Raw genomic sequence first — 26,423 nt, 5'->3', positions numbered from 1 at the left:
CTTACAGCGGACACATCGTGTGTCGAGCAGTTAATGTGAATATTTGCAAGTTCATAGATTCAGAATTTTTAATGAGGGAGAAGGATTGGATGTCATTTTAAAGATTCAGTAAATGAATGTGGGGTTATAGTTGTGTGTTATGCATTTATAGCATGACTTCCTCAAAAATGAAAATGTTGGGGTTACAGAGACCATGGTGTCCAGTATGGGCTGCTTGTGTTTGGTCCTACAAGTTTCAGATGTGGTATGGAATTATTTATAATGAAGATTTTCATTTGATCAAATGTGATTTATTTAAGGTCTATGCTTTTGCAGCAATAGCCATTCGATATATTTACTTTCTCTAAAAACCTCTATATAAAGTTCATTTCATCGTAAGTGGAGCTGTTAGCCATTACTGCACTGAAATCAAATTGCCTTTTTACACATGAGGGATTCACAGGAAATGATGCATGTATGTAATCAGCTAAAAAAAACAGCCTCACAGTTAACTGTTCATTTTCCCACAGCTATTTCTGAGCTGTATAAAAGGACCAGTATGTAAGATTTAGTGGCATCTAGCTGAATGGACTAATATTCATAAGTATGTTTCAATTAGTGTATAATTACTTGACAATAAGAATCGTTTTGTTTTTGTTACCTTAGAATGAGCCCTTATCTACAGTGCCTTCAGATGACTTTTGTTGTGATTTGGCACTACATAAATAAAGATTGATAGGGAGCTTGCCATCATCTTCCACAGAGTCTGCCATGTTTCTACGGTAGCCCAGAACAGACAACCCAAACACTGGCTGTAGAGAGGGCCTTTCGAGATTTTTCGTGAGTTTCACTGTAGGCCACTATAGGTTCTCGTTGTGTTTTTGTTACCCAAAAATGAGCCCTTATATAGGCAGCAGTTCCTCTTCCATGGAGCCATGTTGCACTTCCATATTTTTACAGTAGCCCAGAACAGACAAACCAAACACTGGCTCTAGGGAGTGCGCCTTTTGTGTTTTTTGTGAGTTTCAAGGCAACTGAAGGTTCTCCTACAAGCTAGCTGCAATCTGCAACCTCACCACTAGATGCTACTAAATCCTACACACTACACCTTTAAGTTACAAAAAAGTCATTTTTGTCATCAGTTTTAATTTTTTGTGAGCGGAATAATAGAAGAACTGGATTTAAAAGTAAGTTAAAAAATCTTATCAAACAGATGTATTTAGCATAAATGTAGGTTGATTTGGACTCTTGACAAATAGATTATTTTGAGCTTAACATTTTCAGTCATTTATTATTAATCAGCAGCATACAGTAAGTATGGGTTTGCTTTTTTCTTATTCCTGTTTTGGCCAATGACAAGCTTTCTTTTGTTTTTATGCTTGTACAAATTGTCAGTTTAATAATGTGATTATATAAAAGTGATCCCATACAGTAAAACCTTGGTTATAAACCAAACTTATTAACAATATAATATTACTCACATCTCAGACCTTATCATAAATCAGTTCGCCTTCGTCTTTTTTATTATTCCACAGAGGTACACCGCTATCTCTAACATGTCAAAGTCTTGATAAAAAAGGGGGATAGAAACATTATTTTCTATTGATAATGCTTTAAACAATTCACTAGTTTCTAATTTGTTCTAAAACAAGTGTTAACAAACCACTGGGTGTTTCTCATCCTCTCTTTTAAGTAAGAAATGAGACTTTAATCAAAGAGCTGCTGTGTTTTGACAATGTAATGATACAGACACAGAATAGCTATTTAAAACTCCTAATTCTGTGAAAGCATTCATTTTGTTTCCACCTCTCCTCTCCTTCCCTCTTCTCTGCTATTTCTTTTTACTTTATTTTTTTTCTCTTTTCCGCTCCTCTTCTCAGTGTTAAGTTAAATTGAAAGAGTACGCTCATAATAGTATCTATCCTAACATTATTATACACATACTGCATTGTAATCTGGGTCTATGCTGTATAAATTACTGAGCATTGACAATACTGACGTTTGTAACTAGAACTCTTCCCTTTGTTTGCAGTTTGTTGTCCAACTTCGTTATTATGCCAGACTTCCTGCTCATCCTGATTCCATCTGATGCATTTGGAATTGTCCTTTAAAGGCAAGGCACATTTTCCCCCTCTAGTATAGCGGCCATTGCACTAGTATGCAGGCAATTCATTCGTAATTAGTAGTATTCATGACTCTGCGTGGACTGACTGCCTCATTTCACTGAGGATCAATACCATGTTGAGACATCACCACCTTTTGCCACTAGCTGACATACAACCATGCAGACTGGAGTTGGTTGTAAAAACATTCCCCGAGGCCATTTTTTGATGGACAGAGCCATGCAGAAAATACAGTTTAAATACTTTTTCAAGCTTTAAGGCTGTCAGATTTAGTTATATTTGTGTGTTTTTTTTTCTATAGAAGTAAAAAATAATTTGAGTTATTTAGTTTTGATCCAAAGTGCCACTCACTTGAAAGTTGAACATGTCTTATCCGATGTACTCAAATTCAACATTTAGATTCTATTCGACAGTATTTATAGTTGAATGGACAACATAAGAGAGTATAACATAAAATCACAGCAATTTGAAATAGAAATGGTGTATTGTGGGCCTGTTTTTAGGCAGGCAGCCACAGTCAATCACTCTCTTTATTTGATCTCTTTGGTAAATAATTCAGTCATTTAGATTCTAATTCAGATAATTGATAATGATGTTTTGGTGGCCTTGTGTCTTGGGACTGTGGCCGTCTCACCTCATTTCGTTGATAAAGCATCAGTGTCTCAGTTCACCAGTTCGTGAAACGTCAATGTCTAGTTCATTGGTTGATAAGCTATCAGCGACTCACCTCATTGGTTGAGAGAACCGAGTCTTCATCCAGACTGAGAACGGCATCAGTGAGGATGGCATCGTGGGGGTAAAAACGACTGCTCATCGTCTGGAGGGGGAGACGAAGAAAGAGGCAACTTGTGTTATTATGAATTTCAAAATCTGTAATTATACCATCAAAATTAACATCACATGGTAAAGTGATGGTAACACATGTAGTAGAGGAATTTTGGGGCCAAAAAAACCTTAGAATCTCAGAAATATATGTACTTCAAGTAAGATATTAAAGGTATAAAGTTAGGATGAAGTTACTAAAAACCTATTGGCGAAATAAATGGCCTATGAGAAAATGTGTTTGTTTCAACCCCTGCTGTGTGTCTATTGATCACGGAGCTGACTTAATAGGTTTTATGCGAGTCTTTATCAATTCAGTGCCTGGCCTAAAAGACAGTTTAGTAGACCTTGATCCATTAGCCTAAAGAGGTCTGCTGATGATGTTATTGACTTGTAATTAAAGTGTGAATTATTTAACTGTTTGTGTAGAAAAAAGGAAAAAAAAGACACCCCGGCTGTGTGGAATAGAGTTCAGCTGGAGTTTCAAGCAACCATCTCCTGAGAAAAAAAGGATTTAGTCTGACTGATAAGCAGTGGTGTGATCAAATTTCAATAGGTGGATTCTAAAATTGTATTTATTTATTCAAAAAAATGGGAATCACTCCAGTTTCTGTTCATTGTGTCATCTAACAGACATTAGAAATGTATGATAAATGGACGGCGATTATATAGTGGCTAACAATTCTCTCATTTACCCATACATGCAAATGGCATTAAGCTACAATGTAAGAGACTGATGGTTGGTTGTCAATTTATGGTTTCATTGTGTTGCCCAAGGAGACCTTGACATGTGGATAGGAGAAGTCAGAGATCAAACCACCAAACCTGCAATAAACAGACAACCTGCTATAAAGGCCCCTCCTGGGCCACGGATGCCCCATGAATGCAGTCTAATCAATTTACACTAAAGCAGGTGTCATTTTTCGTTGCCATCTCAGCGTGTTCATAAAATTTCATATACCATGTTCACTAGAGGGAAGATTATTAAGTATGAGCAGGACAGCAGTTGATTATAGAAGTTTTACTGAACCTGCAGCTACAGAGTTTGTTAGGGCTGCTGTCACCGCTGTTGACGTTTAACATGGAATCACTGTCTGAAATAAAGTAAATTGAATTTACACCCCTGGGGGTAATATTAAGAGGCTTATTTTGCAAAGTAAGACCACAAATATCTGTAAGGTTAATGTCTCTTTCCATCTTACTGTAGCTTAATGAGCCGGCAGGCGCTGAGTGCAAATTCATCAAGAAATTAAGCATAACATCAAATGAATATGAACACAAATCCCCTAAATTCCTCCAATTATTGGAGAGTACCACATAAAAACTGCACTAAATCACTGCTTAAAGTAAGAACTCTTGGTAGATAATGTATTTTATTTGGATGGATGCCCAATAATCAGCCGGCAGGTAATTAGTTCAGTCAGGATGATGTTCATAGTAGTGTAACAGTCCCTCTAACTTCCTTTATAAAAGCCACCATCACAGTGTAATTAGCTTTAGTAAAGTAGCCACATGCCTGATAATCAACTGCATTCATCCTGGACTAATGTTCTAGGCGTGATAAAATCATAATATCAAAGATTTGCATGAGTAGGAGGAAACATGCCTTTTGTTATGTATTTTAGATGATCTTCTCTTGACCTTACAAAAGGTTTATTTCAAAGGTTAGTTTTTTTCCCTGTTGTAACACACTGTTGAGACTGGATGAGAAGTCCTAATGGTGCTCAGAATCAATGAAAGTTGGAACATCTACATTTGTGACATGGTCAAAAGCTACGCAACAAGATCTTGTTTGGAGCTTGTTGAGATTGATTTGTCGACAGATTTTATTTGTGTTGTTATTCTGTCCTACACGATGGACCATGGACCATAGCAGTATGGCTCTTTGGATGGCAATATTTGTCTAGTTAGTTGGTCCACCACTTTGATCGAGGTTGAACATCTCAACAACTCCTGAATAGATTGTCATGACATTAAGAACAGGTATCCACGGTGCCAAGAGGATGGATCCTAATAACTTTAGTGATTCTCTGACTTTTTCTCTTGTTCCACCAGCAGGGCAATGTTCTCACATATACTGTGAAATACTGTATATGTACATCTACTGGATGGATTGGCGCTAAACTTTTTTGACATTTGTGGTTCCCAGAGGATGGATCCTTATGATTTTTGTGATCCCCTGACTTTTCTAGCAGCACCATGAGTGACATTTGTGGCAAATACCTGCAAAAATAATGATCTGCTTTAACTGTTCTTTGTATTTAGTGGTAATAAACAAATGTTAGCATACTTGCATGCTAAATTTAGATGGTAATCATGGTAAACATAATAACTGCTAAACGTCAGCGTGTTAGCATTGTGATTGAGAACATGTTTGTATGCTGATGTTAGCACTAAGACCAAAGCATCGTTGTGCTCAACATCAGCCTCACAGAGCCTCTAGTGTAGCTGCAGACTCTCAGTCATGTTTATCAAGATTCTTTATATTTCATCCATTTCCCCCCATGGTTTTGATAGAGCGATAGTGTCCCAAAATGGACAAAAGGCTGTGTCACATGCTTTTCCACTCTGACACAAAACATCTTTTGGCTTGATTTAGATATCACCCACTGGCAGTTGCACACCAGTAAACATCAGTATTGTTGCTGGCCTTCAAAACTTCATATAAATTAAAACCAGCAGTGTGTCCGTAGCTTTCTGAGGGACCCCCATCCCCCTCTCCACCCCATAACCCCCCATTCTTCCCTCTGGTTGGTGTCAATTTTTTTCTGCCTCTGGACAGAGATTAGATCCTACTGAGATCTCTGGTGGTTCAATGGTCTGAACCTTATCTTTGTTGCTCTTCCTGCACCCTTTTCCTCTCTTTATATTGGCCATGACTCCTGCCACTTCAAGGGGAGTCTTTGGAGATACCTGGCCTGTCCTAGAGTTGTGGGTATATCTAGATGGTAGTACATTAAAGTGAAAACTCAAATATCACAAAACTATCTGCAGCATCATTATTACCAATGATAAGCAACATCCTCTCATGATGAAAATTTTACTTGTCAAAAGTGGTGTGAGATGCAGTATATTGGTACTTGTACATAAATACTTGTTCATATTTCAACTACCATACAGTACGTCATGTTTACAGATGAATATTCTGATGCCTGCTTTTACCATGGTGTCTATTTTGACTTGGATTTTATTCTTTTTCTTAAATAAACCTTTAAAAATATGACATTTTGGTATTGTTAGTTGTCTGTGTGTGTAATACATGTAGGACTTGAACTTCAACATTGACTGGCCTAACCCTAACCCTAACCTTAACTCCATCCTGCTACAGTAGATGCCAATATGACCAGCTGGTGTGATCTTGCCCTGCTAGCGAGTCCTCACATCCCCAATTTGATAAATAGATAACATATTTGAAATCTAAAAGGTTACATTCTCACCTGAAAAAATATTAAGATTTTATTTGGTGACACAGTTACTGTTTTGTACCAATGTACAAATTGCTCAAATTCTGTCGTCGCCTCAAATTGATATAAAGTGCATGCTGGGATTATGGTTGGTTGAGTTTGTTGTGATAGAGGATGATGAGATATGTAACTCATGCTGAATATTGTTTCAACTCTACCAGAAAATAGCTTGACACAGAGTCTTAGTGGTTTTCTTTTTAGCACCGTAGTACTAAAAGTACTTATAGCCTTTTGTTGAGGTCAACAGTAGACCATCAATTCTACTGTAAGTCTGCTGCCCTAACCTTCTGTTCAATTGGGTTTCAACATTAGATCTTACTTGACCTTTATATTCTTCCCTTTTATGATCCTTTGGTATAATTTAAATGGATACCTAAATAGTCAGGATCAATGTTTAAGATTAACCCATCAATATAAAACTTACGGTGTGGGGGACACAACAGGCAGTATTGAAGGGTGATTGATGAAGGTGAAATATATTCAACATATAAACAGTGATAGCGGGATGTCCATAGCTCATGCCTTTGAAAATATTGATGTGTAGGTCAAAAGTGCTTAGTAAGCAGGACCTCTGTTGTAGCAAACTCAAGAAATGAGGAACCAGATTCATGTGATTAACCGGTTGTACTCCCTGTGAGCTTAATGATGTGCTTAATCAGCTGGTAAGATATTAAAAGTAAAATATTCAGAATCAACATCATCATGAGTGCCTTACTGTATTTACATCAGTCAACTTACAATCAACAAATGTATTGGCAATAAACAGGAAAAGGAAGGAACAGAGGCATATATTACATGATCAGACACTAAATGCATACTAAGGCATGCTTAACCAGTATGTCTTCTGTAAAGACCGTTGCATGTGATTGGATCTGACCCTGATCTTTCTACCATAACCCTAACCATCTCACTTCTCCATGCCTAAACCTAACCTTTCAGCCCTTGGGTATCTTCACTGGAGATAAGCAAGCATGTACGACAAGGGTAATTAGTCTCTCCACGATTTTCTCTTATGCACAATTCATCTTTCAAGGTGCCTTTAGTAGAAATAAAATAAATAAATAAAAAGGTTCATTATACAAGATGATCAGGTAGAAGTAATTCTGTAAAATGTCATCAGTTACTGTGAGATTTTCTTTTGCCTGGTGTCTCCATCCAACTGTAATGCTTAAATGGAAAGTTTGCACTGTGTTGGTAAGTGAAAAGTTTAACTTATGTTTGAGCTGTTATTAATGACTGTCCTTTCTCTGAAACAAGTTGGTCATGGTGTATTTGGATGGTTTGGTGTACGGCGTGTTTGATTTTTACACTGGGGACCACTATCCACCTCCCAAATCCTAAAAGCAGTTAATGTGGTGTTCTTTTAACTATGACCCCAATCTTTTCCTAACTCAACTCAAGTGTTATCGGATAAGCAATCTATTTAGTTGTTTAGCTACGATGACTTGTTAAATTAAAGAGGAAATGTATGACATGAAAAGGTAATTATGTTGGTCTTAAGTTTCAGATGATGTAACTTGAGAACAGTACAGTACAGGAAAGACAGAGAGAGAGGAAGTAAAAGCTTGCCGATGGCATCTCAGCATAACAGAACAGATCAACTCACTACCAACAAGCAGGTTACTTTGCCGCTGTGCTCGGTTGATGCAAATGACAAACTTTTTTGTGTGTGTGTGTGTGTGTTGTTATAATAGTGGAAACAAATGTGGCCAGTCACTTAGAATAATAGATGAAGGACATTAAAAATACATTTTTTTATTACCCCTTTATATTCATGCATCCTCCCTTTAAGGCTCAAGATCATGGCCAACAGCCAGTTAGTGGCTGTGAAAAGCTAAGGAAGGGTTGGGAAGGGTACTCTGCAAATGTAATAGGTTACAGATTACTAGTTACCTTATTTAAAATGTAATAGGTAATGTAACTATTTCAATTACTTCATCAAAGTAATGTAACTTATTACATTTGATGACTTTTTCTAATTTTCTAACCAATGTTTTCAGTTGTTAGGGTAAATGTTCCCATTAAGCACCAAAATCTAAGTTCAGCTGTTTTTCATGGATCCTGACATGATTTATAAGAGAGATCATTACTTATAAAGCAACATTTATCTCTTTCATTTGAAAATGTATTCATTAGTTCATGTAGATTTTGGAATATAAAAAGTCTGGCATGGGCTTAATTGGTACTGTGACACCATTTAAGTCCATGTGTGCTCCAAATAAGCCCACATCATGATTCATTTACAAAATATTAAAAAAATATTGATTTCAAAGAATTAACAACATCAATATATCTATTCAGTAACATATTAAATATTTAAAAATGAGGGGAAAAAAACCCTAACCCCCCTAAATTGTAACAGATTACAATTACATTTTTTTGTAATTAAATTACATGTAACTAGTTACTCCCCAATACTGAGCTCAGGTGAGCTGAGTGTGTGTGTGTGTGTGTGTGTGTGTGTGTGTGTGTGTAGAGAGAGAGCGTTTTGAGAGGAACCAAAAAAAAAAGAGGGAGAAGAAGTCAGCATGTTAATGTGGCTGTTTATGGAGCCCCTGCTGTGGATGAAATGAGTAAACCGCCTTGAAGCCGCTTTATGATTGTACAGTTGGGTTTGTTGCAAGTAGTCATGGTAGATTTGGCCCAAAGTGCTGGTTAACTCATATTCGTGAGAAGATGGGGAGGAAAAAGTGATATTTCTTTTTGATCTCTACTTGCTTAGATGAGTCAAACACCTGCCAAATAGAAAGAAGTAAGTGAGCAGTTTAAGTTCAAGCTCACACAAACACAGTTTAGAGGGAAATACACTGAAGATCGTCTATCTGGTGTGCATGACAGTATAACACATGACTAATTATAGGACCATAGATGCTGTTGGGTGCTGGCACAAGCACACACATGCATATTGCCTATGTGACATGTTTTATTGTCACCAGTGGAAACATTGTTCTTCTATTTCAAGTGCGCAAAACATTTACATGAAAACAAACAGAAGCAATTAGAGCACAAAGCACGGGGATTAGAGAGTGAGAGAGAGGTGGAGATAGACAGAACAAGATGGAGGAAGAGAGGTTGGCATGTGTACCGGTCCAGTCTGCGAGAGAGTGAATGAGTTTGCGATCAAGTGTATTATTTTTTTGAGCTCAATTGTTTAAATTGTCGTGAAAACGAGATAAAAGAAAAACACGAGACAATTTTCCTTCCCTTCATGAAATATCACACAACGGTTGTGAGTTCACAACCACACATGTGCGAGTATGTGACAGATACCCAGTAATACCGCAAATGAGAACAACTCCCACAAAGTCACACTCTTGGCTTGACGTTAATGGCTGACAATGAAAACTCACATCATTTCAATCTCACCATGAAGAGACTATTTAAAGCTGAAATAGCATGATATTACAATTTAATTAACACAGGAGAGACCATTATTCAACACAGTATACACAGTACCTTCTGTAACCTCTGCTGCAATAGACCTGTCACATTGTAGCTTCTACCATTGAGATCAACTGATGCATTTATTAAAATTAAATCAGCAAAAGGAACTTTCACACATTTCTAATGACTATCACACATTCTAGACTTTTCTTATGATGGGCTTGATATAGCAGGCAGAAACTGGCATATCAATATATCTACTGTGACAACACTACACTGGATAGTCAGGAAGGTAGCTAATAAATCAGAAGGTCTGGATACCCACACAGTTGTTTTCTCTCAATTTGAAAAGATTGAATCTCTTTTTAGATTGATTTTGAGGGGGAAAAAAGAATGTGTAAAATTGTCCATCCAAACAGTGAGGGACAAAACTAACAGAAAACAATCAGAGGGGGATAGTCAACCCAACACACATGCCCAAACAGTCCTGTGGAGAGGTTAAATCAGCCAAATAATTGAAAACCCCATGTGTGGTAAATCAGGGGTGTTAAAATCCATCAGAATATACTGAGTAAAAAGTCCTCTTGTATTTTCAGTACAGTTTGCCGCCGATACCGATTAGTATGCAGGAGGAGTAGCGCTCAGTTTGGAAAATACGTTTTTAAAACGTGAGAAAAACCTCAAAATTGTGCAAATTCCTGGTGAAGATTTAAGAAGAAAAAAAAAGTTTTGAGGAGACATCTTTAAGAACAGCAGCAGTAGCTTCAGTGTGATTTTTGTACCTCAGCTGAAGGGACTAAAAGTTTTGGAAACACTCGAAAAATGAATACATTTTAATTTTTTGGGAGGATACTGGTGCACAACAGTCATAGCTTCAAATTGTGCATCACAGATCAGCATTTTAATTTAGCATTCCAAAGCTTATTTTTTTATATTTTGCATACATTTTCTTCTGTTTTACACATATAACTGCAGTGAGTGTGTGTTGGTTCAAGTTGTGCTTATGCTATGCAGTGTACACATGGTTGTTTTAATCATTTGGACCCTTTTTCTACCTTTCACTGAAGCTTTATCTTTAAACCTAAAAGAGAACAACATAACCAATACATGCAATGTGTGTGATCACGGTATCCTTGCCGGGGGATCAAGTTTCTTGGAGTTTAGGTATGTGGTAGCTAGAACAGTTAGAGGCCACAGGCTAGAAGCTTGAATTTCTGATGCAGACTGCCAACAGCTATTGACAAAGTACCTTTAAGCACCTTCATACCTTCATAAAAAGGTGAGATAAATAAATGTCCTCACTGCTAAGCAACAAATGATCTCTGAGTACATGATGGATGTAAAATGCATGCCACTGTTACCTTGGTCTGTCCTTCAATGACAGTGAGAGGCACGCTGGTGGAGGGCCACTTATTCCTGGGGGGTAAAGGCTTGTCGCAGTTCCATAAAACCACAATCTGCATGGGAAAAGGACAAGGTGTCAGCTAGTGTAAGAATGTAAGCATCGATATTTTTGTACAATCGTATCTGCGCAGAGGTTTTTGAAGCCGACGATAGCTTTTACATAAGCTAGAAGATGCTGTAGAGTCTATCTCAGGATGCAGTAATTCATCCTTAAGGAGAAAAGTCCGGTTTTTCAGCTCCACCAACAGATTTGTAGACATGGTTGCTCGTATTTATCAGAGGGAGTTCATAGTCTGTTGTGCTAATGTACTGTAAAAATGTATCCTCACATTAGTTGTCCTGGTATCTTCATTTCTGCATTAAGTCTTGAATGTAGTCTTTATTAATCAGTTTGCTTTAAATGCTATTACTTAAGATGACATATACAGTAATTGTATAGCTATAGAAGTGTATTTATAGGTTGTCTTTATTACATATATGTCACATTTAAGCTTGAGTAAGTCATCGCTATGTATTTGCTGTTGCACAGGATCATTTCAGGGTGAGTCTACATTATTACATCAAATCAATTAGTTTCAGGGCTGTAGACAGCAGTGAGAAGTCTCTACACACACCCTCAAAACATTTTGATCAGAAACCAAAAGGAAGGTCTGGCATATTTTTAATGACTGATATTTTTAATCATTGAGGCAAAAAATAGCTGGAATCAGCTCATTAATTACCGTTACTGTATGTACACTATAGCTTTTCAATTGTAAACACCCTACAGGTTGCTAAAATCTCCAGATTCATAAAAAAAAGGTCAAGCATGTATGTACAGCAAGGTCCAGTTTCTCAGACAGAGATTAATACTAGTCCTCGACTAAATACAAGATTCTGTGAAAATATCCATTGAGAAACAAGTCTAATCTTGGACTGGATTTAATCCTTGTCTGCAGTATGCTGTGAAACCCACCAAATTTTACAACTTTGTGGTATTATCTTTTAGTGAAGAAGAAAGGGTAGTAGAAAAATAAGGGAAGGCAGGAAGAAAAAGCAGAAGCAAGACAAGTAACAAGTGATATTGACACCTTTAAAGGGCCAGTGTGAAGAATTTAGTGGCATTTAATGGAACAGACTTGGCAGAAATGGACATAATATTGATAAGTATGTTTTAAGTAGTGTATAATCACCTTAAAATAAGAATTGTTGTGTTTTCATTACCTTAGAATTAGTCCATTATATCTACATAGGGAGCTGGTTGTCTTCCATGGAGCCTTCCATGTTGTACCACTTTGTTTCTACAGTAGCCCAAAGTGGACAAACAAAACTCTGGCTCTTGAGAGGGCCTTTCATGTCATTTGTGAGCTTTTCAGCCATCGTAGGTTCTCCTACATGCTTGGAAAGTGTATTCAGTTGGGTGCAATCTCCAACTTGACTGCTAGATGTCACTAAATCCTACCCACTGGTCCTTTAACAGTCACACACTGCTTTGCATTTGGCTGGTTATATTTAAATCACAGTGAGGGGTGCACATGCTGCCCACCTGTGCACAGAACTTGGACTTGGCTACAGCGATGATGAGCTTCACCACAGGGGAGATCTGGGACTGCAGAGGGGTAACCGTATGGATCACTGCTGTGAACTGCTGCGACGGGCTCTTACCTGAACACACACACACACCCACACAAACACATGTTTCAGAAACAGTTGTCATGAATGAACTGTATTTAGCTCTTTAACCTGGATTTGTGCAGATGTAGCTCTCCATAAACCTCCATCACGGTTAACTGGGCGCAGAGTGCTCCGCGCTGTACTCGTCATCCATCTTTCTGACAGGATATATACCCCCTGGTTCACATGACTGAGCATGGGTAAACATGTCTAATCCAGGAGCGAACACTTTGCTTTGAGTATCTTTTGGAGAATTGTGAATGATGCAGATTTATTCCTATTAAGGAGTACATTTATTTTCTACCACCTCACAGTAAACCACCTCGTCTTCCTTCTTGGAATTTGGCAAATGAACCAAACAAGATAAAAAAGAGACGTCACAAAGCAGAAGTGAACTTTAAATTACTACCATTGATAAATGATCTCCAGCATACAGTACAGTACAACGGGTAAATGGAATTGAGGAATTGATTCTCCCAGTGGCAGCTTATGCAAAAGAAATGTATCAATATTATGAAGCATTGGCTTAAACAGTATAATTTGATTTTGCTTTCTGAATACATTTTTCTATTCCATAATAATACATTTATTCATTCCATTCTTTTGGATAAAAAAGAGCGTCACATAAGCAACTTCAATATATTTACATGAAATAGCCTGATTATAATCAGATTAAAATGACACTGAGTATAGAATTTGTCTTGTAAATAGCATTATGCTGGTGAGCAGTGTATGAATAATGTGATTAGCTCACTCATTGCATTTAGATGAAAGAAAAAACCACAAACAGTGGCGTAGTTAGGTTTGTTGTGTACTGATGGTGGTTTTCTTCTGAATATTAATCTTGTTATCAAACACATCATCTAAATCCAGGATATTGGGGGGAAATCCACTAACTGTAAACTGTGTTAATGCTTTGATTAAACTGTTAATTTGTCTTTTCTTTGTGGCAATCCGGTTATAATGTGCATGCAAATGTTGAGATGACTTTTTTTGTACAGAAGTTACCAGCATCTCTGTCAAACAGTAAGGAATGAGACTAGGTTTTGAGACTCAATGTTAACGAACATAGAACCAATTAAACATCTGGTTAGACATCTTTACAAAATATTTGCAAAAAGTTATACATCCCTATGTGAGCAGCTAAAACACACTGCAAAATGTATCAATTTGGAGTTGCTAAACAGGGACAAATCCAGCAACACACACACACACACACACACAACCGTGATATTCGCAACATCCAAAAGAGGCTAGGATTGCAGGCACATGGCATGCCAAGTGTTGGGTGGATATGGGAATAGGGGACTACACATCTTCATGGATAAGTGGAGCCAGAGTGCTCTTTAGTGTTGCTCTATCCATCTCTCTGACACCGGGCCCCCTGACCAGCCATCTCAGGTGGGCTTAGCGGTATTTATGGAAGCGCGAGGTCTGCCCTTGTGCGGGTCACAGAAATGAGCGCGGCCCTCCTGTTTCCTCTGTGCTTTCTTGGAAAGAGCTGCGCCACCTCGGTTTTTATTAAATGACATACAGGTAAGCCTCTTTTATAAAGCATGTGTTTTCAGACATTGTACAATAGACACACTACAGCGAATCCGAATAGAGTAACCTTGGTGTAATACACAGAGAAATAACCTGGGATATACCTTTAAAAACATTTTGTGACAATTAAAAACAAGAAACCTGAGTGAAAAGCAGGTTAAGGATTTACTCACTAGGGCTAAAAACAGTGCACAGCGTGGCCAGATACACCATATGGGCAATTTGGGCAAGTGCCCAGGAGCCCTCGAGCAGAAAGGGGCTTTCAATTTTGCGCTCCACACAAATACGACTCAAGACTTGACCCATTCTCTTGATATTATACTAGTACACCCAAAACTAAATATGGAGATACCAGGTTTCCACCCAACAACACTGTTATCCAATTGGAGTAAAATAAAAGTTGTTTCCGTGAGAGTTAAGTCTCATGACTGACTCTTTCCAAATAAGCAGCCTTTTCGAAAAGGTTAAAAATGAAGAAGAGGAGATTAGAACTTAAATTAATTCTAGTCGGGTGGGAGGATTGCATGAGCTTCAGTGACCAGGGGTCTCTTGGGGTACTAATCCAGCCTTGGTGTACAGAATGGGTCTGGAGAGTGGACAGCTATACTATACTATTTTAATATATACTATACTGTACTATACTATACCATTTTACTATATCTATACTATACTATACTATATACTTAGGACTATTTGGACCAAGTGCTGGTGCCAGTTTAGAGGCATCATCCCAAACACTGCCGGTCTGCTGACCCTGAAAATAAGTAGCTGACACAATGTGAAACCTCCAAAACCTTTCTCATTACGGGAAAAGGTGTTTTATTGTAATAATTCACCCAAAAAACTACTGATTGGATCACTGCAGGTCATTGCACAGGTGTATATGTCTCAGCATGTTACACGAATACTGTGGGAAGTAGAGGATATTGAAAAAGTTGTCAGACAGTTAATACATTACATTTGGCAGATGCTTACAGGATAGAAAGAAGCCTGAGATGTTTGAAATATTTCAGCACCATGGAGAGAGACAGAGACGCTGGCTTGGATCGTTTCAACACCGGCTAAGTATAAAACTGAGGTGGACGATCTGACTGTTTGAGCACCATGCAGAGAGGCAGACTGCAGCTGTGTCTCCATTCCTTCAAAGATCTTATGCTGACAAATTTATGGCACCTATACTTTTCTAATGAGATGGTCCTGCTTCACAGAGTTTAATGGTGAGTTCTAGCGATCGTTGTCAGCTCAGTAAGAACGTTTTCCAAGTATATCACAGCCAGAATTAATAATACATTGTTTCCAATGTGGTGAACACTAAGCTCAATGGTACTGGCTTCTATTTTTTGTAGGTCAAAGTTGCACCACAGCATACATTGCTGTATAACTCACAAACTAGTAAAGCTGTACCTTGAGCCCTCAGATAACATTGTTACAATTCCTGAGGCTACTATGTCCGAGCACTAAGTCAAACTTTTTCCAAATTTCCAAGCAAAGGTTACAACTGCTTTGCCATCAAAAGTTATGGGAATGTAGCAGAGTGTGACCCTCGTACACACAGCGTCCAAGACAAGTTATTCCCGGAGCAGCAGCATTGGAGGTGACAGCAGCTAAAATAGTGATTTACTGCAGTGACATAAACCAAACTGCCCCATCTTTCCTTCTATCCCTCAATCCCTCCCTTCTTTCATCACTTCTAACCCTTGTGGCCACAATCCCTCAGAGAAAGACAAACATCGATCTGAGTTACAGTTTCAATCTACTGAGACTCACTCAGGTCTGCATGCATATCTATACACACCGATGTACGCATAAACCTACAGCAGGGTGTTTTTCCTTCACTCTTTCATGCAGCTGTAAGTTTCTGAACTCTTATCTAACAGCAGTCTCACAGTGTATCTATCTGCTGTAGAGGTTTTTACAAGCATTATCGTACATTTTGCTCATTTTGATAAGCTGTGATACAACCTACATATGAAGGAGAGCTTTTACATTTGCTGCTTTGATGTTTTTTGGTCGAAAAACACTGATGTAACCACATCCTGGTGTCTGACACAAAATTCTTATACAGAAGAGTTAGTGCAGCTAACATCCAGCAATAGCTCACAAGGAAGCTGGTAGTGGCCAGTGTTGGGAAGGTTACTTTGGAAATGTAAAAGGTTATAGATTATTAGTTACCCTATTTAAGATGTAGCTATTTCAATAACTTCATCAAAGTAATGTAACTTTTTTACTAACCCATGTTTTCGGCTGTTAGGTTAAGTGTTCCCATTAAGCACCAAAATCTAAGTTCAACTGTTTTTCATGGATACTGATATGATTTATAAGAGAGATCATTTCTTATGAAGCAACATTTATCTCTCATTTGAAAATGTATTCATTAGTTCATGTAGATTTTGGAAATATAAAAAAGATATTTGAATAATTATGAATAAAGAGGGCTTAATTGGTACTGTGACACCATTTAAGTCCATGTGTGCTCCAAATAAACCCACGTTATGATTTATTTACAATATATTAAAAAAATATTGATTTCAAAGAATTAAAAACATCAATATATGTATTCAGTAACATGTTAAACATTATAAAATGAGGAAAAAACCCCTCCTGAGTAAAATCTTAAAGGTGTGACTTCATCAGCATTTTCATGAGTAACTGTCATTTAATGACACATTTGTTCTCAGTAACTGTAACAGATTGGAATACAGAAATGGAAACTTCACTTCCTGCCCTCCTGTGTTTCACACTTTTGTGATTACGTGGCCCTGCTTTAATGTGTTGCACCTGTCTCATTGTCTCACCCTGTCTGTGTGTATGAAACCTTGTGTCTTCTCATCCATTCCCCTTTGCCAGATAACCTTTTTTACTTGTAGTGAGCATTTCACCATGTTTGTTTTTCTTGAGTTTCCTCTGGTTTTAGATTTTGATACATTTCTTATTTATACTATTAAAAATGTTATTTGTTTTCTTTCTTTCCTGTTTCTTTTAGTTTTTCCTACTTCACTTCATCTGTCTACTTTTCACATCTGTTTTGTAAATGTTTCAAGAACAATGTTTTTCACTTGCTCATGTTCAGACTAAAGATGCATGTGAATCAGTACAGTATGACAACAACTTGACATCATTAAGGACTTACCCAGTATGGCGTAATAAAAAGGAAACTGTGCAGGGTCAGTTGAGTACTGGGGGAGTGCATAGAGACCACCAGGTAGGGAGTTCCACAACAACCGGTTTCTGGACACATGGGAGTCCACACGATCCTGGATGATCTGAATGAGAAGGAGAGAGGAAAGTCCAAAAAGAAAGAAGAGAGAGATGAAAAGCATGTGGAGAGAAAGAGAAAAGATAAGGAACAATGTATGTCAGGATTGATGGATCGAATGAGAAATGTGTGAAAACACATACATAAAAAGAGGAAGTGAAAAAGGGGAGGAAACAGAATGAGGTGCAAGTGAGAAAGACAGTGGGGGGTAAATAGGAGGATGAATAGAGGAGGGGAGGAAAGAAGGTGTAAAATAAGGAAAAGAAGAAGATGTGATTTGTTAATTAATTATCTTTGCTTTTTTAATCTTTTTTTTTCATACACGCCTTATGAAATTTAATTGAGTTGATTAAGAGGTGTCAGTCACACAGATACCATATAATATCAGCTGAAACCACACATACAGTATATATACCCTTACAGACCTATTTGGAGTCTAATACATGGCCAAAAAAGCTCATTTCAGTTTTAAATCTATTTCTATTATTATAAATTATTCATGTGAGCACAAGGACATACTAACATCTGCAGAAATGTACTAATAGTTGGAAATAAAAGTATCCGTCTATTAAGCTGACAGCTGGTGCTTCAAGGGAAATCTCTACAAGAGGATTGTCTACACAGAACAGACCTGAGGTATTTGAACTGCTTCCCTCGGGGCAGCAACTAGCTCCCAACATGAGGAATCCATTAGTTATTTATCTAATATTATCCATCTGGCTTGTTATCAAAGGTCAGGTTAACCGGTTGAGTGTTGTGAGTCTTCCGGGAAGATGGGGGGGGGGGGGGGGGGGGGGGGCCTTTGAGGAAGACCAACGACACAACCTCCAGCTGCTCCTGGGCATCTCAATGCACGCATGTCTAGAGTTCAACAAGGACTTCATTTGTTTAATGAGATTATACTGAAGTGTAACTGTTACCTTGAAAATGATTGTGGTCCTCATTCAATTCAGAGGTTTCGGAAATAATTAGATTCTTTATTTCTTATATAATTACAAGTATCAATACTACACTGTAAAAACACTCCACCACAAATAATAGTCCTATATTGAAAATCTTGCCTAGTAAAAGTATTAAATAATATTTGCAAATTGTACTCAAACAGTAACAAGAAAAAAGCTCCATTATGATAGATTATATTACTGGATTACTACCATTGATGTTTTAATATGCACTCTAATACAACTTCATTTTTTTATACTTAATTTATTGTCATCATTTCATTCCATCCATCTTGCACATGTACTATAAGTTGCATAGTGAATACAACATAAGTAATGTGATTACATGTGACACCCAGTGATACAACATAATAACAATTAACCCTACATACTGCTCAGGGTCAAATTTGAACCATTTTTTACATTTGAGAGCTGTAAAAACACAATTTCTTTAAGCTGGACTTTTCCTAATGTGACCCAAAGTATACAACATTGGAAATAAAGTGCAATATTTTTAAAAATGTTTGTGCAGCTGACCTGTGTCAATTACTGGACCATAAACTAGTAATTGTGAATGTCATTTTGTCCCAAAGATGAATCAAACAGAATGATTAACAATATGTATTAATGACTGATGGTGAATTTATGAATGTGAATTGGCGTAGAGACTAATTATATGAACAGTATGTATGGTGTATTTAATATAGCAGTTAGTTCAAGTAAATCAGTAACAATATTAGCAGTGCAGTACATTGTTGCAGTTGATTGTAGTCATTTTAAATGAATAGAAAATTCATAGGAAAAAAAGGGAAAAGAAAAAAAAGAAAAATTCAACTTTAAATTTTATTTCATATTGGAAAGTTTGCCTGCTGTATGCCATAGGTCCATAAGGTTTTTTAAGGTTTCCATCTTCGTCAAGAGCAACAAGCATGTAAGAACAATTTAAGTTAAATGCAATTGTACAACATATGGGGCCTTATTCAAAATAAATACCACTTTAATGTTGGATTTGGTCAGGGTAAAGCTTTTTTACATCTGAATCTATAATGATTCATCTTATTTCATATGTTTTGCATTTTAAATATGTATTTGTAATGTAACAGGCAACTAAAGCTTTCAAATGAATGTAGTTGGGTAAAAAAGTACATTCTCCTTTGAATGAAGATGACCTGATTCTCACACACACACACACACACACACACACACACACACACACACACACACACACACACACACACACACACACACACACACACACACACACACACACACACACACACACACACACACACACACACACACACACACACACACACACACACACACACACACACACACACACACACACACACACACACACACACACACACACACACACACACAGAGAGATCACAGATATTTATTATGTTATAGCAGAAATGAAAGACTGTGGCACAGGCTAATCATGTAGCATTGGCACAAAAAAATAATGAAGCAAAAATAAATATATCAATAAATAAATTAAAAAATCTGCTAGGAAAGCTGCTACTTCTGCCTTCCTCTTTTCTTCTCTAATGGCATTCATTTTCCCTTCCATTTTATCACCAATCCAGACAATGAATTCAGGTCTCCTTCTAATAAACCCCAACTGACTCTCAGGAGGTGTGATTATTTCCCAGGTGCTAAACAAGTGTTATTTACACTGTAATGGCATGTTTTAGCAAGTCGGCGTGAACTGAGCACATGTGTGTGTGTGTGTGTGTGTATAGTAGTGTTACATGTGATTTTCATGGCTGGTCCCTTGCAGTTTTTAAATGAGGTACATAATTGACTTTTAACTCATTAATTGATTGCAGACAACACACAAGTAATTACATATGAAAGTGAAAGTAAAAACATGCTGCACTTCATTTGAATGATTTTTGATACATTCATGATAAAAAAGCATTTATTTTTTCTTGAATACAGATAAATAATTAACATCTATTTATTGAGAACTACATACAACGTATGGAGGACCACATTTTTTGGAGCATTTGTTTTTCTTTTCCTTTTTTTCCTCCTCTCTCTGATTCAAAAGCTGTCTAGTGATCTGTGGAGAATTGGCTTGGCACTTACAGCCGGCTCTTAACACATGTGCACACACACACACACACACACCTCCTGACACCAACTGTCGGGCTCTCAGTATGTGGGACACTACAGTTATCAACAACGCCTCATTTCACCCGTTTAGCCTGGTGGCGTGCTGGCTCTGAGTTTTTAGCACATCTGGCCAGCAGTAAATGACTGTCAGTGGGCTTCTGTCTAATTTCATACCCTGCTAGCACTGGGCATTTGGTGGAGTCACTGAGGTCTCGTTCATGGTGAGATTTTACGAATAAAAAAACACTGCAAATCAAGATATTTTTAATACTTTTTAACTTAAAAAATAGAAATAGGTCTGCTTATCAAGCATGTGGATTTTCTGACACCAATCCAATCTGAATAGTCCTGAAAGCTGCTGATGACTAGTATATTATTGCAGTGATGGTAATGATAAAAAAGTGATGGCGATTTTAAGAAGTGTTTTAGGTTTCATAGTAGAGGTGATGAATGCAATAATCAGTGCTGTAAGAGAAAATCCTAATGATGGTTCTGATGTGTATATAATGGTGATGAGCACTAGGTCGCTCCCGCTGCTGATGGTGGCGATGATGAGGATTATTATCTTCCACTGTGTCTGTATTCAGAGATGCTACAGACACAGCAAATAGTCCCCAAGGACTAAATCAAGGCTGGCGAGGAAGTGAACGAACAACAACAGAGGATAAAATGGCTCTTGTATGCCAATGAGACAGATCATCTTCTACACTCCAGCTAGCGAGGTCATTTAATGAGGCAGCCTCTAGCTCTCTACACTTCTACAGCCACCCACACACACACACACACACACACAGTACTGGAGCCTCTCTAACCCGAGGGCTGCCAGACAGTACAGGCCTCCCTCACACTGTCTCTCATGCTCATATGGTATTTAGACTTCAAGCTTGAAAATGCTTATTTCCCTCATACATATACACACAATTTATATATGGTAAATCAAAATCAATGTCACTCATTTTGTTAAAAGCAGATTGTTGCACATTTTACTTTATTGACTAATATATGAAAGAGATATTGCCATCCCTCTCTCTCTCCTTTTATCTCCCGTCACTCACTTGTATTGAAGAAATAAAGGCAAAATTCCCCCCAAAAAATCTTTAAACAAAAGATAAAATAAATATAGTTGAGGGCTGTAGTATTTAGATTTTCCATCTATTCTATATAACTGGGGTGGATAAATCTGTGTGTTAATGTTAATTCATAGCTCATATACAATACTGTGCTTTAACCAGACTGTATGTGGTAAAAATGTCACAAAACTTGTTGTAAAACATTAGTTTTCTATGTCGAAAGAAGACAATACTTCTTACTTATCAGAAGCAGCATTTAGCTGTTATGCTGCACACAACTGGAACAAACTACCAACACTAATGAAATCAGCCCCAAATGTGAATATTTTTAAATCTAGGTTAAAAATGTTCTCTTCATGTGATGTTTATGATTGAGCTCTTTATTAGCACTTTAAATCTTTCATTTGCACTGTATGTTCTTTTAATCATTTTAAAGCAAATCATTATTTTATGCTGCAATCTCATATTTTATGCTCTATTTTAGTCTTGTTTTTAATTTTTTTTTCTCTCTTTCTATTTTTCTATACTTCATTTTTTAAATTAGAATTACCATTTTTTTAAAAAATGTTATGTTTTAATGTTTCCAATTTTTCTGATATTTTGTTTTTTGTAAAGCACATTGAGTTGCCCCTGTGTATGAAATGCACTATATCAATAAAGCTGCATTGCCTAGTATTCTCTCTTTTGTCTTCATATCATTGTGTTACCATAGAAAAGTCAACCCAATCACATACTTTAGACATCACATTAACACATTTGTTTTTTTCATTTTAAGTCAAAGTATTTTCCAAAAAAAAAAATGCTACCATGTGCTTTTATCGTACTTAAATGTGTCAAGTGTTGACAATTCCACATTAACACCTAAACTAAAGCTGAGGTTGATTTAAGTGTCTCAGCATGGTGATAAACATATTAATCTCAAGCTTGGAATAAATGCACATACACAAATACTCTATGAACACAGAATGATGATTTTCATAGAACACCAATGAACTTTCATGTGTCACTCTATTAAAACAGTGACAAGTGCTGTTAAAGTTTATGCTGTAATTTGCAGAGGAAAACATTTGGATGAGATGGTGGCTGGAGAGGCGAGGCCAAAGAGGACAGTAAACTCTGCAGTGAGCGCCGGAGGAAACACAACTTTATATAAGTGAGGTGAACTTTAGCTGAGATGTGTCTCTGCAGTAAAACTTCATGAACTGGATTATAAAGTTATTCTCACTGGCTGCACTGTTTTATATATTCCTCATTTCAAAAATTATGTTTGTCAATTGTCGACTGTCTGGATTCTAGATGTAAAAATGTGTTTAAAATGAAAAATTGAAATTAAAAGTTAAAATCCTTAAACTCTCATTTATTCATTTTATTTCACTGTCGTCACCAACTGACCCCGACATAGTCAAACATGATCTAGCCAGTTGTGAAAATGTGTGACTAATCAGAACTACTAGGCAAGTTGTATAACCAGGAAGTGCAATGTGTTATTTTGATTGTTAAACCACATGAAAAAAGATTCCTCACTCAACAAGAAACACCTTGAAAAATGACTGCTCATGGCCTTGGAGCTGCTTTGTGTATTGAGCATCCTCTACATGGAGATGTGTGAATATAAAGCTGAACGTTGCTGGAAAACAGTGGGCACATTCAACTCAATTTCCTTTAATAAAAAAAAAAGTCAAAAAACATAGCTGAGTTCTGGAGAAAGATTTTTCTCTAAAAGTTTATCTCGGGCAAGGTGATACACAGCCTGTGGCGATGTACAGTATATGGAACAAAAAACAGCAGTAAGGTTGATTAAATGAATCTCTCCTGACAAAACTAAATCCAAAACTTCCATTAAGACCATTTCTTGCAGGCTTACCTCCAAAGTAGTTAAGACGATTTTGGCTACAGAGGAGAAGTAGGCGTCCCAGAGGAACTGAGTCTGTTGGCGGAGAGCCAAGATCCTGTCATGGCCCACAGACCGGGTAATGGAGGGAACCTGGAGGATGAAGAGAGGAAGAAAAGCAAGAGGACAAAAATGACAGTGAGCTAGATTAAGTTAGATTTTAAACAAAGTTGAGTGAGGGGATGAGAAGTGTGTGGAAGAGAATCGTAAAGTCGGGCAGACAGGCGGAGGAACCATAAGTAATTTTGTGGACATGCAGAAAAAGATTAGACGAAATTCTTCCTTCCCTCAAGACTACCCTTGCATCTTACTCTGCCCATCATCTGGTTTATCCCCAGGATAGTTTGGCAACTGAACCACCTGCTGTCCACCTCTAATAAGCCTACTGCATTCACACCTTGTGGTATTACGTGTCTACTATAAAGGGCCATTAAAGAGGACATAACATGCACATTTCCAGGTCTATATTTCAAATCTGAAGCTCAACTGGAATATACATTTACATGATGTAAAGTTTAAAGGCGTATTTATGTTTATTTATACTGGCCCCTCAGTTCTGCCTCTGTCTCAAACAGGCCGTTTTAGCTGCTGTCTATTTAAGGCCCCCCTCCTGTTCTGATTGGTTAGTTTCCGCAGGCTACATAAACAAACAGTAGAAGTCTTGACTGAGGAAGTAAATGTGGAAGTAGAGTTAACTTTACTAATGCAATGTTCAGAAAAGGCTAGGCTTTTGACTTAAGGTGGTATTTCTAGAGATGTTCCACTACCAGCTTTTAGAACCCTGACCATGTTTAACATAGACATCAAAAGTAAATAAATGACTGAAAATGATAGAAAATCATAAAAAGCATAATATGACCCGTTAAAAACAGAGTCAAATTAATTCATGAATGAATTATAACTGTTTTGTTTAAAAAATACTATGTGATATAAATTGTCTTGAAACACTGAACCCAAAGATGAAATAATTGACAAAACACTGCTGGGTTGAAGATTAAACAAATATCATCGTACAATAAGGAGACAACATACATACAGTGTGGCATCAACTCATCTCAACAAGCAAAGAACAAACCTAACCTTTTACAGTTTCTTAAAGAACAAAGAAATGATCTGTGGTTGGTCAAACATGTCAATCTATATGACTACAGCCAATGGCAAATAGCCACAAAGAAATACATTTGCATATATGTATGTTTATTACCCAAAATCCATGTCACACAAGGGTCACATAAGAAAGTGAAATTGTGGTCCATAAATGATCAACTGTAAGTGAAACATGTCCTACTCTTTCCAAGACCCCAAACCTTTGCCCATACATGGGTATAGCTCAGAAACCTGGTATCATTCATGTATCTAACAAGAACATTCCTCAGGACACACAGACCTACAGGGTCAATGCAGTGGTCATACATCCATACATCTTGACATGGACTAAGGCAAAGAAGTAGCAATAAACTTCTTAACAATAGCAATGATTTCATATTTATGCTTGTAAAATAACTTTAATGATAAATAAATCATTCATTTTTCTGTTCATTTCAATGCTATACAAGGGACCTCATTTGTCATCACCCCTGTTAGAAAACAACTGTTTTCGCGGCTTTAAAAAAAAATTCTGTTAGGTTTAGTTATGTGATTTTAGATTAGAGGGAAGAACCCAGATCCTACGGCCCTTTGTAGGCTGGTCTGGGTGTCTTCCCCTTCTTTTTGTTCAGTTCGGCCGGCCCATCAGATTAAGTTGCAAACCTGATGCTTTGTATTATGTTTGGCCATCTTGGACATGAGCTGTTTCAGAAGGTCATAACATGTTTTTTTTCCATCTTTGTAGGATTAAAAAAGTTTTCCATACATTGCTACAACAAAGTAGTGGAAGGATGAAGACAAAGAAGACGAGGATCCTGCCAATCTGACCAGGGAGTGAAACATCTGGATGTGCCAGTAATATGGATCACGATTGTCTCTTAATGCTCAGTTTGAAGAAAAACAAACTATCTGCTTGATGAGATCAGGCATGACCTTAGCTGCCCTGCTCAGCTTGATGACAGCTTTGTAGCCAACGTTCCTGAAGGCTACCAGAATAGCCAGTGTAGTCTAAAAGAGGCATAGTGACTGATGGTGTTAATATCAGTTTGTCCAGAGTGTCCACAGCTTGAAACACTGGCTTCTATTCAGGAGAAGGTGGTTGAGATGATTAAGTAGAAAGACTCTAAATAAGTCCTGACATACTTGGTTCAATCGCTGAAGCCTAATGAGGCATCTGTAAGCACCAATGAGCATGTCTGTTGATGATTTACTGATTTTTGGACTCAAAGATTCTCAGATATTTGAAAATTTGCCACATTTTTTGACGTTTTGGACACTCCCAGGTTGTTGTGCTCCTAGGGTTGTCACTTTTTCAAAAGATCAAGTTCGGAACATTTGACCTACAGTATCTATTATTTGTTTGAATTAATTGGAACATGTCTGGCATAGCATATCCAAAAAAATTGGTACGGTGACATTGAATTTTCCTCCCCATTCACTCACAAGCCTCCCCCATTGTCCAGCCAGTTTGAGAGAGGTGCTGAAATATTGACCTTTTCATCCAGGAAAACATTGGTTGTTTACAGCCAGTGTCAGGGAGTAACTAGTTACATGTAAAGGTGTTATGTAATGTAATTACAAAATAAATGTAAGTGTAATCTGTTACAGTTACTGAAAAAAATGTGTCATTAAATTAGTTACTGATGAAAATGTTGCTGATTACAACAACAAATTAAGGTTA

At 37.3% G+C, this 26,423-nt stretch overlaps 1 protein-coding gene across 1 annotated transcript in view; it reads right to left on the bottom strand.

The window, feature by feature from the left end:
* The window catches only part of LOC133997938 (exostosin-1), a 289,281-nt gene that overhangs the window by 13,969 nt on the left and 248,889 nt on the right, over positions 1 to 26,423 (bottom strand). Inside the window, exons 5-9 of the mRNA XM_062437675.1 lie at positions 23,630 to 23,749; positions 17,505 to 17,637; positions 12,702 to 12,820; positions 11,134 to 11,229; positions 2,830 to 2,919 (exon numbers count right to left, since the gene is read on the bottom strand). Of these exons, the coding sequence (XP_062293659.1) occupies positions 2,830 to 2,919; positions 11,134 to 11,229; positions 12,702 to 12,820; positions 17,505 to 17,637; positions 23,630 to 23,749 (558 nt within the window). The remainder of the gene's footprint in view (positions 1 to 2,829; positions 2,920 to 11,133; positions 11,230 to 12,701; positions 12,821 to 17,504; positions 17,638 to 23,629; positions 23,750 to 26,423) is intronic.

This window comes from Scomber scombrus, chromosome 17 (assembly GCF_963691925.1).
Source record: "Scomber scombrus chromosome 17, fScoSco1.1, whole genome shotgun sequence".
Lineage (NCBI taxonomy): Eukaryota > Metazoa > Chordata > Actinopteri > Scombriformes > Scombridae > Scomber > Scomber scombrus.
Note: the sequence above shows the minus strand (reverse complement) of the source record. Positions and strands in the feature narration are given on the sequence as shown.